This window comes from Geospiza fortis, unplaced genomic scaffold, assembly GCF_000277835.1.
Source record: "Geospiza fortis unplaced genomic scaffold, GeoFor_1.0 scaffold265, whole genome shotgun sequence".
Classification (NCBI taxonomy): Eukaryota; Metazoa; Chordata; class Aves; order Passeriformes; family Thraupidae; genus Geospiza; species Geospiza fortis.
This window is the reverse complement of record NW_005054393.1, coordinates 1,746-16,756: the sequence shown is the minus strand read 5'-3', so window position 1 is coordinate 16,756 and position 15,011 is coordinate 1,746. Positions and strand designations below refer to the sequence as shown.

Here is a 15,011-nt window from a genome sequence, read left to right as displayed (position 1 = left end):
GAGTGGGCAGGTGTCAAGCCAAGTGAAAAGGTAGATACTGGAGCTAACTACAAGGAGGTAGAACGTACAGAGGAACTGGAAGAGCAAGGTTATGAAACCAAAGGAAACAGTGAGGCAGAATTTCGTAACGGTTTAGCAAAATCAGATCTTGAAATTTTAGTCAGCACAGAGGTAGAAGATTTACATGAGTTTGAAGATAATTATGGGGATACTGGGAGAGATAGTGGTGCTAACCTAGGAAACTCTACAAAAGAAGAATTCAAACAGGTCAGTGTGATTGAGGAGAAGGATAGAAAAATACCATCATTGAGCACAGGGCTGGAAAGTGGGGACAAAATAGGGGTGTACAACTGTAAGACTATAGAAAGCACTGGCTCTGAACCTGAGAGAGTCCTTGGTATCTGGGATGAGGACCATGAAAATACATTTGAGGAGGCCTTAGATCAAGCTGACAGTAGTACTGGACAGAGTACATCCATGGAGTGTATAAACATGAGGGCACATGTTGACCTAGACCATACAGGCAAGTACCCTCCAGATACTGGAAGTGATCTATGTGATGCTGAATTATTCAATGCAGAAGAGTCTGGTAAAGAAACTGAAGATAATTGCATCAGCCACCTCCCAAATGGTAGTACTGGTACTAAAGGTCAAGCTGCTGCTGAACAACAGTGGGCATTGCTGCCCAAGGCAGCTAATGCTGCCAGCACAAGCTGTGATAACCCTTGCCTAGATAATGCAGATGACCGAGTGACAGGTAGGACAGCAACAGCAGTCACTGAAGTGATTAGCAGTGGTGTCCCTGAAGTCTTGGAAACAGAGCCCTGGCTGGCAAACTGGGATCCAGCAGTTACTAATGATTCCTGGGGTTTTTCTAGTCTGTCAGCTGGCCAAGCCAATGGACTGGATAATTGGCCCTTTTTCCCCAAGCAGCAAAACTCAGAGGAAGGTAACGTGGAAAATGTTTGGTTAGGCATTAGTAATAAATGGTCTACAGAAGACCTAGGAGCTGCTGATAACAGCTGGGGGGAAGTAGGTGCAAGCACAGGCCACATAATTCAGGAGGCACTAGTAAAACAAGGTTTGCCTGGGGAGCAGGCTGGCATTAGCAATCCTGGACCAAGCAAGGAGATAGCTAGACCCTTGTCTCTGTTTCAAATGGGAAATTCCAGAAATGCTAGCACCGAGAGTTCAACTAGTCCTAAAGACAATGAGACCAACAACTCAGATTTATCTGAAGATGAAATTGCTAACCGGAGATATGGATTGTTGTACCAGGAAATTGAGGCTGATAAAGAAGAGGTACCTACCCCAGTGTGTAGTGTAGTCTAGACAAAGAGTTCCTTAGGCCATGCATAAGCTTGTTTAAAAACATTCCATTTGTGTGTTTCCTACTGCCCTTCCTAAGTCCATGCTATTTTTTTTTTGAAAAATTGCCATGCAACTCTTCATGGTGTGGTGCCCTGCAGCCTTTCAAGCAGGCTGAAAACAATGCATTTCAGAATGGTGAATGAAGCATTGAACTGTGAAGACACATTGTGTCTGGCAGCTTTTGTGTTTTATCTGTGGATGTTTAAATGCACCTGGTCTTTTTTTTTTAATTATTTAAAAAAAATATTTAAGGTACTCTGCTTTTTCTTTTTGTCATTTTTTTTAAACCTGTGATGTCTGTTATCAAATACCACTGTTGTAAAAATTTCTTACTGCCTTACCCTTCTTTTTTTTTTTCTCTTTTTTCTTTTTTGTTCCTTTTTTTAATGTCTGGCCTACATTTTTATTTTGCACATAAAAATGTTTTAACTCATGTTCAGATTTAGTAAAAAAATGATAATTTGTTCTGATCTTCACTTCTACTTAGGCATCCACCATAGCATTTAATGGATTTGCACAGGTAAGAAATAAACAAGCTTTGAGATAATTTTTTTTCTGTGCTATTAGAAAGGCACTAGAACTGGCTATACATATTCAGGAAATCTGTTCTACAGACAAGCTGCTTTGAAACATCATTCTGTCTCAAATCCAGACCTTGTCTGTTGTCAGAAATTCTTAGATGTTGCTAGAAAGATTCTAATATCCTTAGGACTGAGTCTAAAGCAAAAAATCTGATTACCTTAGTGGGACAGCTATTTTCTCCTAAAATGGCTAGTACAGCTGTTTTATTGTGCTCTTTTGTGGATTATTTTTCTCATAATCCCAAAATCCTGTAAAGCACATTTTCAGTTTCACCTATTTTTAGTAACTCTATATATAAATATGTAGTGGGTTTTATTTTTTTCTTCATTTTCACTTAAGATACATTTTACTCTCAAAGTTTAACCTAAGTTATTTATCTGCTGTGATGCTGATGGTGAGTCTGTGGTACGTATTACAGAGATACAGCACATAAACACACCGTGTTTATGCTTTCAGATTCCCATGCTGTATTAAGATCCCAAATTTCAGGTGGATTACCTAGGGCCTCATTATTTTCCAGCATTCTCTTAGAGACTGACTCAACCACAGCACACCCTGTACACCAAATTTTAAAAATACCCAAAAAGGTTCAGCTTACACGAGGATGGAAATGAGTCTCCCTATGATTAACCGTTCTGTTCCAGGGTATTGAGTGTAGTAAAGGCTCCAGATGGAAGGGGCAAAGCACAAGGATCTGATAATTAAGTCAAAATGTTTATCTGGAGAAAATACGTATTTTCTCTCTCCTCTGTGGTAGGAAAATAATTTGGCCCAGCAGTATTTTGCAAATTAATTGGTTTTGAGTGAGCGAGATGTAGGGAAACACCTTTATTTTTCTGCTTAGTACAGGTAAAATTTCGTATTTGTAATTGCTATAATTATTATTCAAATAAAAGCCCATGATCAAGAGGGAAGTACCTTACAGCTGGTGTACTCTGCAGGCACAGCCATGTGTAATCTAGGATTCGGAGTTCTACAACTTAGAAATGCATTGCACGTTAAATTAAGTCCTTGTGAATCAAATGTATTTAATGAAGGGGATGAATCACATGTATTCACTACCTTTAGTGAGGTGAAAAATGTTGATTTAGAAACATTGAATATAAAACTGAAAAAATAATAGTTTTAGTATTAATAGTACTCAGATAATGTAAATAAATATAAATATCATTTTAGTTCCATTTATTTGCCATCTTATTCTATGTAAACGTACTTCATGATTTTATCTGAATAAACCATTAAAAAATCAGGTCTTTGATGGACGCCTGCAAATATACTGTCTCAAATATTTTTACATTATTGTTTTTCATTTCTATGTCTAGGATATCTCTGCATTTAGAGTGCAATCAAATGAAAATGTGGAAGAGCCTTTGGTAAGTTGTGACTTTTAGTTCCTTTTAAAATGTCTTGTCAAAAAGGGTAAAATTTCTCCATTTTGCAAAGATATTTTCACTTTTTTTTTTTTGTCTGTCCTTTAAATCACACCACCTTATGCAAGTCTTCCATTTGGAAGAGCTGGTGATACCATTGTAGTTGTAAATCCATATTCACTGAAACAATCTTTCACAAGGATAGCACAGAGTAAAAGAAAATAAAACCAGAACATTGTAAGGTATGTTTATTTTATAAAGGTATAGTCAAACAGTTTGGCTGTTAATTGCATTTAAGAAAATACTTGAATGAGTACTATGGTCCAGTGTACAGCAAGGACTGGATAGTACGTGATGGCTGTTACAGATCTCCAAAATTGCTGTAATTTTATCGACTCCATATCAGTAGTGGGCACAGTCTACTTCTAAGGAGGGCACAATCTTCTCAGAATTGATCATACCTGGGCAGTTTCTTAGCTCCTCTTACAGTCTTTGCTTAGCCTGGACAAGGACGAGAATAACAGCATTGCTGGGTGAGTGCTGTAGTGAATTAATAGCAGCAGGGTGATATTTAATGTTATTTAATGTGGTGGTTGTGCTCATGATGGTTACTGAATATCGTGAGAGTATTTTTACTCATAGCTGCAATGTGGTAAGTCATCTGAAGTATGCTTTTCCACAAGTGACTTGAAGCCCATCAATGTAGTCTGCTCTATGTTACTTGTGATTTTAAGTCTGAAAGAGTTTTCCAGCATTAAATGTCAGGAAACACATTACCTGGGATAAATCTACTTTATGTTTCTCATTTCAGTCCTATTTCTTAGGAAATTCTCTACAGTTGTCATTAATGTGCATTAATGCACACAGAGACATTTTTGTAAAGTATTGTATAATATACAAGTGAATGCTCCTTGACACTGTGCCAATTCCTGAAGGCCTTGCATAGGCAGACTTCTCTGTACGTCATTAAAAATCAGCCTTCTTAAGGAGTATATGCAAAGAATTGAGAGGCTTGGGTTTTTTTTTCCCCTGAAAAATATCAGGAGGAGAAGGTCTTGAAGATGTTAAAGAATTTCATAGAAGCTGTCTCTTCATGACAGGAGATATCACATTCTAGCCAGCAACCTGTTATCAACTGCAAAGCAATTGTTTTTGAACTTCATATTATGCTGAGCAATTTGTTCATGGCAAATTAATCAGTTTGGTTTATGATAATCCGATTGAGTCAGCCATCTTTATAAATCAAATCTGCTGAGCACAGCTTGGAGCTCTCCTCTTGTTAGGTGCATGTATTTGCAGAGTAATGTCTCTATTGGAGATCACTCTTCTGCTGTGAGCTTTTTTGCCCCAAGACTGAACATGTTGCAAGGCTAGTGATATTTTATAGGTCCTCTTGTTGGAAAACAACCTGAGGCCAGAATTTAAAAGGGTGGAAATCCCAATAGTAGGTTGATAAATGAGTGCCTTGTAGGTGATTAAGAGCTCAAGAGAAAATGCATTTTAATAAGAAAACAGCAGTGATTGCTAGAATTCTTTGCTAGTATTCAATCAGTCATTGTTTGTGCAAATAAAAACTGTTTTGAGTCTCACTCTCTGTTCATTGCTTCTTACCCTCACTGGAGGAGGGTATATTGTCTGAGAACAGACAGAACCAGGGAGGAGGAGGTAATTTTTAAAAGTCATGTTTGAAGACTAGGGTTGGTACACATGGGTGCCAGTTTCAATTTCTGGCCTTGCCAGCAGTTTCTGGAACATTTTTGAGCAAACTGGGTGCTTTCCCCCACTTCCATTACCTCTCACTGTAACTCAGGAAGCTTTCCTTGTGAGGGAGGCATGTAGGACTGGCTCATTTTACATAGAGAACATTGATGATGAAAATGCCCTTTTCATGCTGTCTTTTACTGGGGACAAAGCCTGGCAAGACTGAGCCTGAAGCAGCACTGTGCCAGGCACAGTTCCCTTTCTCCTCCTTCCTCCCCAACATCATATGCTCAACAATTTTTCCACTATCTACTTAAAAATCAATAACAGAAAACTGAGGCTGAAGAAACTCCACCTGGGGAACCTAAGGCTGAGGAAACCCCTGCTGCTGCTGCTGTTGTAGAAAAGGAGGCCATCCCTGCTGAGCCAGCAGAGCAGGCTGTGGTGAGTGATCTGTCCTCCATGCCACCTCCCAGGCCTCATTGGAGCCACTTTTTGTTATGGTGAATGTGCTTGCTGCATTTCAGCCATTCTTTCCACTGTCATCCTCCATGGATAGTTTCTCTGCTGCCTGCTGTGGCACAGCATGCCTCTCCAGCATGTGCCCCTTTCAGCCCTAAAATGTCATTCCTCTTACGCTGGGCATCTTAGACTCAAGTTTGGCTGAGTGGTTGTGGTTTCACAAGTTGTTTGATGTCAGATGAACTTCAGAATGGGAAAAAATTGGTGCCATTTTTAAATTACATTATTAGCAATTTTCTCATTTCAAGCACTACGATAATGTATATCTTGTATGGTCCTTACTACACCAGAAAAATTCCGTTAAAAAGTTATTGTAGTAGGTCTACAGAGTTCAGAGTTTTAGAAGCCAGTTCTGAGCCAAAGAGAGGACATAAAACACCAGCTGGGAGACTTTTTACATGTCAGAATTCAGATGAAGAAGAAATTACAGCTCTGCGTGAGGAGCAAACCAATGCATCCAATATCACTGAAAATTAAGAGATGGTCTGAGACAGTAGGCATGGAGTTTCCCTGCTGACTAGCATCCCTTTTTATACAGGTATCTCACTGCATATTCTTTTTATCCAACACACTAGTGTCAGAAAGTCTTGGTGGTGGATGATACTCACAGGCTAAGAAACCCTGGATGAAAACTGCATCTGTTTTTGTAGTCTGACGTCTTTCATGCTTTCCTGAAGACAATAATATGTTCAAAGGCTCTAATGAGTTGCTGGTGGAATATGAAGATTACTACTGAAAAACTGGATGGAAAAAAGGAGTTGTTTTGTGTATCAGTTCCTCTGCCACAGAAGCTGGTGGAAGATACATAACTGTGCTCTTTGTCTGTCAAGCATAGTTTGGTGTTATAAGTGTTCTTAGAAGAGAAGGTTTAAGCTTGCTGAGCTGCACTTGGACTTGGGGGAGACCCTGTGTGTCTTCTGCTGCTAAGCAGGGATGATGATACCCAAATGACCATAAAATTAGGTGGTTTTCAGTAAGTGCTTGATAACTTCCATATGGATATCAATATTAAGCTAATGTACGTGCAAATTAGCTGAAGAAAGTGGAAGTACCTGTAGATGCAGCTACAAATGTGGCAGCAGAGAGCATGGATAGATATCTAATTATCAGATATCAAGCTACTGAGCTCTTTCTAACACAGGGAAAAATAATTTACTGTGTGAGGAGAGTTGGGCAGGACTAGATGGGCTGTTCTGCAGGACTGTGGTGGAAAGGACAGATAATTCCTGGCTCTGTCCAGCCTTACCCGGTCTCTGGGGACACCTAGCAGCATTGGACTTATGGAGGGAAGCAGTCACAGTGTCTTCCCCAGAACTACATTTAGGTTTAGTTCTGATTACACTTGCATGAATTTTGAGTATTTGCTTCATATTTTAATTCACTTTTGCTTGGCTCCATGGTTCACAGTGGAGGAAATTATTTCAGGATCATCCCCTTCTACTGACACAACTAGATGAAGAAAGCTTCATGGTCTGTGTAGACCAGGTTCTCCCGTTCTATGTGTTTTCAGTTCATGTTGTCAGCTCTGTAGGAAAGCAAAAAAATGAAATTACCTATCTGAGGCACATTTTTTTGTCAGACTGTTGATAAAAATGCCTCACTTAAATATGATGGTTTGGAATAAAGAAAGTGGGAGGGAAGGTGGAGAGAGAAGAGATGGAAAATTGGTCATTGATCTGGAGCTGTTCTCTTCCCATGAGTGCAGGGCAGGGAATAATGTGGAAGAACAGATATTAATGAAGCCAGAAAAGTGGTTTTATTTTGAAAAAAATGTAAAAGAAGTTCCCCATTTTTCCAAAAGGAAACATTTTTGTCCTGCACTAAGACAAAGCAATACTCTGAAGCCTGTTGCACATCTTATGCACTAATTAAACAGTCTCTGCAGTACCATGCATTTTCTTGCTGGCTGGCATGACCTTTTCAGTTGATCTATTTTGCTGCTGAGGAGTTCTGGGTCATGTTGTCAGCTGCTCTGGCTGAGTCACAGGAGTGCGGAGCTATTGGAAGAGAGGCAGAGATAAACAATGCAAGAGACAGATGATTTAAGAGCAATCAAAGAGGAGGAGCATAGGCATTAAACAGAAGTTAAACAGTTTTGATTAGGTTTGTTCTTGGTGTTTTGTTGCTAATTCAAAATCATGTTGTCCTTACTAATTTGGGAAAAAAACCCAAAGCATTGGTTTTAAAAATGCCTGAAATGGAGCGACTGCATTTGTTTCAGAAAGGCTTTTTATTTCAGAGGGGGTTTTCCAAGACTTGCAAATAAGAGTTTTGAAGATTAGGATTAATGATAAATATGTTCAAAGCTAAGAAAAAGTACACGGAATTGCAAAAGATGAAAACATGTCATTTCCCAGCAGCACTTCTACATTCATTTGCTTTATGTGTGACAGTTTCCTTTAAAAGTAGAATTGTAAAATATTAATTGGGAATCTTTTATTGAGTTTAATTGCTTCCAGTGTGGAGTGACAGCCAGTCCTCAGCTGAGTTTTTCTGTGGTAAGTTTCTGGTCTTATCCCATTAACCCAGAAAAATTATGACACAGATCCCTCATTGTAGGAACTTCACAGTAAATTTTCTGGCAGGGTGTTCATTTAAATTATAGATAGAATGGTCCAGGGGATAGGGTACTACTTGCCCGTCTGGGCATTTTGGATTCAGTTTGCTGTTTCATAGTCTGCCTGATCAAGATTGGCAAAACTGCATTAGAAAAGCTCATCAGAATTGTTGCCTAGGATCTCTACACATCTTTGTCTTGGTCCTTCAGATCTCCAGTGCCATAGAACAAATAAAGTTTTTATTAGTAGCTCTCAACAGTTGATCTTTTTTGGGGAGGGGATAAGATGGTAATTAAAGGGACAGGCTGACCATGTGTGCCAACAGAAGAAAAGTTAACCGTGGTAAACAGTTTATGCATGGAATTCTCCACACAGAAGGAGTTGTTTTTCTGTTTCTAAAGCATCCCCAAAGGCAGCTATAAATCCAAAAGATACTCTGAAGGACATAATGCCTTAACCACTGGCTTCTTTCTTTTTCAAATAATACTGCCCTTCTCACCATAATTTTTCACATTCAAGCAAAGATGTCATGAGGACATCATAATAAAGTGAATGCTTATGAAATGTTGCTATTTCCCTTTCTTCTTTTCCTGCATGTGAGACATAATGCTTGAGATCAGCTTTTCTACTTCCACTGCACTTATTAGTTTGGAAAAAGCTTCCTAGTGCTTTCGGTCTGATGCCTGCCTGGACTCTGATGTTCTCCCATTAAAGCAGTCAGACACTCAGCTAAATGCTGTTGTTTTCAGAGTAGTATAAGCATACGTGAAGCTACCTCCTGATAAGCTCTTTGCAGACAGAGTTAGTACAGCAGAGGCCAGGGAACAGCCTGCAGCCAAGTGTATCTAATTAGGGTTCAATCCCACTTTAGGTACTATTCACAGTGCCCAAACGGTGGAATGTGTAGTTTGGGAGAGCAATACAATGATTAGATGCAGAAGAGCAGTCAGCTGTGCCCAGATTCTGAGCATGAAGCTAAGTACAGGTGAAAAATGGGAGCATAAGGCCATTAAAAATATATGGCTCTCTTTTACAGGAGAGAACTGATGTAGAATAGCGTCTTTCTGTTGAAGTCTCCAGAAGCAGATTTTTCTCTCTGGAACCAGGGTGTTAGTTCCCTAATGTTATTCCAGTAATCATTTTTTCTAGGGCTTCATGCTCTAAAAGTGATACAGTTTATAATGCCTCTCTTCTCAAACTCCATTACCCACAAAATCCCAACTTCCAGTTAATCAGAAAAGCAAAATGCTACTAAATTGACTAGTACACAATAGTCATATTAGCTTCAGGAAATCTCAAGCTTTGGGAAATAAAAGAAGCTTTCCTTACTCTCACCTTTCCAACTAAAATTGTGCTTTTAGTTAATAAGAAAACAGTTCTTATTCAAAAATATGCATATGTGTGTATTAAATCATTCTGCAAAGATACCCAAAGCTGTGCTGGTGGGATTCTTACCAGAGAATATTGCCAGGGAATTACTAAGAAAATGAAAAAGGCCAACATGTTCCTGACTTTGAAGTGCAAGATTATATTAATTTCTGAAGGCAAATTGTAAATACAGCTGCTGGCAGAAATTCAGCACTTTTTAATAGTGCAATTAAGGAAGTCATCTGTGTACTGACTTGCAGTTGGACATAATGCTTTTATGGGCAACAGTTTGCTCTGCTCTAGGAAAAAAAATATTTCTCTGGGTGGCTCTGTGCTTACATACATTACTAGAGTGTGAAATATTTATATTCTGCTGATGGTATTTGTTTTTTTCTATTTAAGACCCTCTACAATCTCCTCAAACTATAAAATTGAAGACCACATAGCAGAAGCTTGACAAGAAAAAAAGGAATTAATCATTTTTTAAAAGGTTATATAACACTGCAATTTTAACAGGGATAAGGCTCTAAGAGATTTCTTTGGCAACGCTACTGTCAGCAGCTGCCCTGTTCTGGCATCTGAGCATGTTTGGGGCTTATGACTGACTGCAAGCAATGCTAGGTTAGACTTGAAAAAAAAAAAAAAAGAGTGATGTGAAGTTTGCATGTAACTCACCATTCTTTTATTGAAAAAGAAATATGCAACCATTTCAGCTGACACTTTAAGGAATTTTGACGTGACAGTTGTGTGTGAAGGCAGGTAGCTGGAGCCTGAGTATGTGAGGTTTCCTGGCTCCTGACTGCCAAAGCAGACACTCCAATATACCATGCCCCCAAGTATGTTTGCATAACTTCTCTTCACCCTTACAGCTCTGTAGAAAAATCTGACCTAGCTGTGTCAAAATTTATTAGCAAAATTGATTTCCATACCAGGGCTTTGACTTGTTTTTGCTTAGGAGAGTGTCTTTAGAAATAGCCATGTCTGCAGAAAGTCAAACCAGAACAGCTAAAAAAAGCACTTCTAACCATTCCACACCAAACCTGAATTTTAGTGGTTTTGACTGTTGACCTTTTCTAGAAAAGTACCTGGTGCTGGTAACAAGTAACAAGTACTATTTGGGAGGAGCTTGTTACTGGTCAGTGCATTCAATCATTTGAACACATAAATGAGTGTCAGATTTGGCAAACCACTGATGTCTAATTTTTTAATGTCAGGCACTTGCTGCATGTATCACTGAATGTGTGTGGTTCTGAAAAAAATCCAAACTTTGTGACCCACATCATTTGAACAGCCCCTTTAAATGAGCTGCAGTCCAACATGAGTGGAAGTAGTATTTTATGAAGTTTACACTGAGGCCCTGGTGAATTACAGAAACAGCAGCAGGTGATAATGGAAACAGTATGAGTCACCAGTGGCAGAAATTTGAGCTTGGTGGAGACTGCAAGGTTCTTTACTAAAAAATTCTTCAAAGCTGGTGCTATTATGAGAATGGTAGTAGTAAAAGTCAAATTTCCTTAATAGTTCCAGTGGAATGATGATAACATATGTAAAGGGTTTGTTTTAGCACATAAATACTTCTATTTCAGATTATATGGGGCAGTATCTTTCTAATCGATAGTATATACTAGCTCATTTAGCCATTCATATAATTGCATCCATACATGGCATGCTTCCATTAGCTTGATTGATACCAATTTCTCTGCAGCCATTGCTTCAGCATGTGTAAGGTGATGACCATATTTCCTTTTTATACAGGAGAATGTTGAGGCAGGAGATAAGGAGGCAACTGGAGCTGCCGAGAAGGAAAGCGAGGTACATATGAATAGACTCGAGTGTGGTTGTGCTTTAATATTTTGAACCATGGCAAAAAATTTGTCATTTGCATGTCATCAATAGGCAGGCCAGTACCATGCAACTGCAACCTAGCTGTGGTATGCAAGTCTAACACTGCACAGATATATCTCCACCCATGGCATATATTCTAACATATCACCTCCCATTCAATGTGGGATTTATTTTAGAAGCTGCCTGTTGCAGCAGTATAGAGTGGCAAATATTTCAGGGCAGCAAATAAAGCAGCTCCATGGCTAAAGGAGGTATAATGCTGTTTCTATTGACATTTGGAAATACACTGCATAGATTCCCAGTAGCTCCTACAAACTTCTGTTTATTTGTTTACCTAGACTTTCTGTAAATTCCTCTATTTAAAAAACATATGGTTAATAATTTCTTTTTCCTAGCACAATATGCCCTGAGCTAAAACAGATACTTGGAAATAATCATGTTATGAGTTAGTTTGCTAAAGCATAGTCTGGCATTATTAGATACAGTTAAAATCAAATTACAAAGCAATTTAAAAGCTCATTGACATACTTTAGGCTGTGATATGTGGACTTGAATGATTGCATGTTGCTTATATTTCTTTAGGGGTGATTAAAGTACTTACTCTGAATCCTTGTATACTGAAGTGAAACTACAATGTGTTCAAACATGCACAGAGTGCAGCACAAGAGGATTGGCTGCATATTAAACTCAGGAATAGAAATAGGGACTGGGAAATAATTCCTAGTTGTTAATCACTCAGGATTTGTATCTCAAGGCTAGCAATCTGTATCTCAGTGCTAGCAATCTGCTTTTTTTGTTGTTACTCATTTTGGTGCCATGATATATACAAAAAGGAAATGAACTGGTTTCAGAACATGCTACGTTCATCTGTCCAGGCTTAGGTTCATTGTCGTGCTGTAAAACTGCATTAGGTCTGCTAGAGCCAAGGATATATTTGTGGTTGTAGGGCATACCAGTGTCACTTGGAAGTGAATTTGGGACTCACTGGTGCTGTATTCCTCACCAGTACTGCCACATCCACATGGAAGCCAGTGGAATTGCATTGGAAGAAAGTGCAGAGTGGGAGTGGTAGATCAAGGCCAGCTTGGTGTGGACTTAGTGCAAGAGAGTGTTGTGTTGTTCCTCAAGCATTGCCTTGTCACTCCCAACAAGTGTGGTTCAAGAAGAAATATGCAAGAAATGCCTCATAGTTGTGCTAGCACTAAGGCTGTCTTTGAAATCTTCCCCCTTTATTCTGATACTACTTGTTCACTCTCTGAGAGTGAATTTGCCCATGTTCTGTTTAAAACAGTATTACTGTATGCAGAAGAACTGCCATAAGAGATTCAGTTATTTGCTAAGCCAGTATTTGACTGTTAATGGTGCATGGTCCCTTTGCTACTCTGTAACTTGCATAACAAATTATTCAGTACTGTTTCAGAATTTTCCAAGACACTGCAACTGATGCATTCCTTCAAACTTGATGATTGGTCTCTCTTGACATTAGATAGCTTAGCTGTGATTATAACCAACTGTCATAAAAATTACCCATTCCTGTTCTAAATCCAGCCATGGGGCAAGAACTTCACCTCTGGAAGATAAATGTATCTGAGGGACCTCCTCTGGCAGACTCCAGCAACAGGCTTGGGCCCCTTCTCCTGGGCTCATTATTGCTACTGCTGAATCTGTGGCATTGTGTTGAGCTAACAGTAATGTTATGAGAGTTCAAATGTGTGGATAAGATGCATCCTGGCTAAAGAAAAATTCACATCTCTGCAATTAAAACAGTTGAGTGGTTCTATCGTACCCCTCATTATACTGGATGATCCTTTTTTTTTTGCCCCTGTGGCTTGACATTGGTACCTCAAAAAGAGTTTTCCTTCAGTGTTTTTTCTTTATCTTTGAGCCATCTGCTGTAAGCTAAAAATTCTGTCTTGAAGTTAATTCGATTAAAACAATGAGTTTCATCATTTACCTTCAACAGTCCAAACCATAAGATTAATCCATTTTAAGTGTATACCCAATATGCTACCATAAGCAGTATATAGCAATGCCGGTGTTAGGGGGATGCATGAATTACAAGCATCTTGGTTTAAGACAGTTTAAAAGGAGAACACTCTGGAATGAGTTACCTCCCATTATAGGTTCAACCAATCCCTTTCTGCCACTAAGGAATGAATATGAGTAGATACAAGTGAAAAATAACAGTTTGCTAATAAATTGAACAGCAACAGGCAAAAGCCAACAATAAATAACTGCTAGATACAAAATAGCTAAATCTTATGAACCCGTGAGAACAGAGATCCAAAATGCCAGCAAACACCCTTTCCTGAGATAGTGCCTGACAGGGGCAACTGCATGGGAAAGACAAAGGGACAGGATGGCGTCCAGTCCCTCCCAGGAAGGCAGGAGCTAATGGAGCAATTCCAGTGGTAGAAGAAGACCTGACAGCCCCTCTGGGGTCAGTGCCCTCCTCACAACAGGAGACAGCAGGGCAGGCCGGCCAGGCAAAGCAATTGGGCCAGAGCCACTCACGGCTGACAATAGTCTGGGCCAGTGCCAGGGCTGCTCTGCTTCTGGCGGCGCGATACCTCGACTGCAGATGGGCACCTGCGGAATTCATCCCAAGGCAGCTTAAAGCCTCCAACTTCAGTCTCTCCAAGACAAGGAAGAAGACAAAAATACGAAAAGAGAACCCAGAAAGGGAGAAGCCTCTGCTTAAGCAAAGCCCAGGCAGCTAGCAAAGCAAAAACCATGCAGCAAGAGGGAGACAACCTGCCCTGCTAGGGCAGACTGCAACAATGCCCACGATAGTGTCCTGCCCCAGTTTTTCCAGCTGCAGGATCTTAAAGAGACAGTAACAATTTGGGGAGCAGATAGATAGGGAATACAATAACCTTTTGAGTTACCCACAACTACAAGTAACAGTTTCTGCTGGATGAAGGATTTAGGCAGATACTTTTCTATGCACTTTTCATGAGTTTGAATAAATCATGCATTAACTACTTAACACAGACTGATCAGAAATTATTCAGTCACAGCCAGATTGAATAGGCTTTAATGTATTTTTTTATGCTGACATAAGTATAGATCTTTGTGGTTAATTTTTTTCTGATACTTACCTAGACGTAGAATATATTTACTTCTCCTGACATTACCTCATTTGTAAGTCTCTCTGTTAGAAAATAATGTGTAACTAAGATTTTTGAAGCCAGGCAAGGTCTGTGGTGAGGTAGGTGACTAGCTAGAGAAGGCTTGAAGGCTCTTCCCAAGAAGAGACTCCATTAGCAGGGTCCTGTGGACCCCTAGACAGTTTGCAAGCTCCTCCTCCTCTGCAGAAAAATCAGTGGTAAATTTCTTCCACAATACAGCTGGAAGACAAGGGAAGGAAAACAGCTTTGACAAACAGTTACTCCACTCATAACACCTGAGGACTCTGCTAAATGTTGCCTGGTGAGGTTTCATAAATGTCTCTCTCCCACCTTTTAATCAGTTTTTTCTGAACAAGCTTGTCAAGAGGAACACCAGAGAACTCAAGACCATAGATCAGCATCAGACAGGGAGGTCATGTAGCAGAGGCTGGCCCATGCTCTCTCCAGCAAGTATCTGTAACTCCTATCCTGAAAGGTCGCTCCCTTCTGTTGTTTTTAGGTGATGCCTGTTGGTGAGAGCACTGCGGTGTCAGAAGAGAGTGCAGCTGTGGCAGCAGGAGCTG

General features: G+C 39.7%; 1 protein-coding gene across 1 annotated transcript in view; it reads left to right on the top strand.

The window, feature by feature from the left end:
* AMPH (amphiphysin) overlaps positions 1 to 15,007 on the top strand; it is a gene marked incomplete at its 3' end in the record, with an annotated part of 56,224 nt that extends 41,217 nt beyond the window's left edge. The window contains exons 14-18 of the mRNA XM_031060860.1: positions 1,859 to 1,891; positions 3,276 to 3,326; positions 5,355 to 5,468; positions 11,228 to 11,284; positions 14,948 to 15,007. Coding sequence (XP_030916720.1) covers positions 1,859 to 1,891; positions 3,276 to 3,326; positions 5,355 to 5,468; positions 11,228 to 11,284; positions 14,948 to 15,007 — 315 coding nt within the window. The remainder of the gene's footprint in view (positions 1 to 1,858; positions 1,892 to 3,275; positions 3,327 to 5,354; positions 5,469 to 11,227; positions 11,285 to 14,947) is intronic.
* Between the last annotated feature and the right edge of the window lie 4 nt (positions 15,008 to 15,011).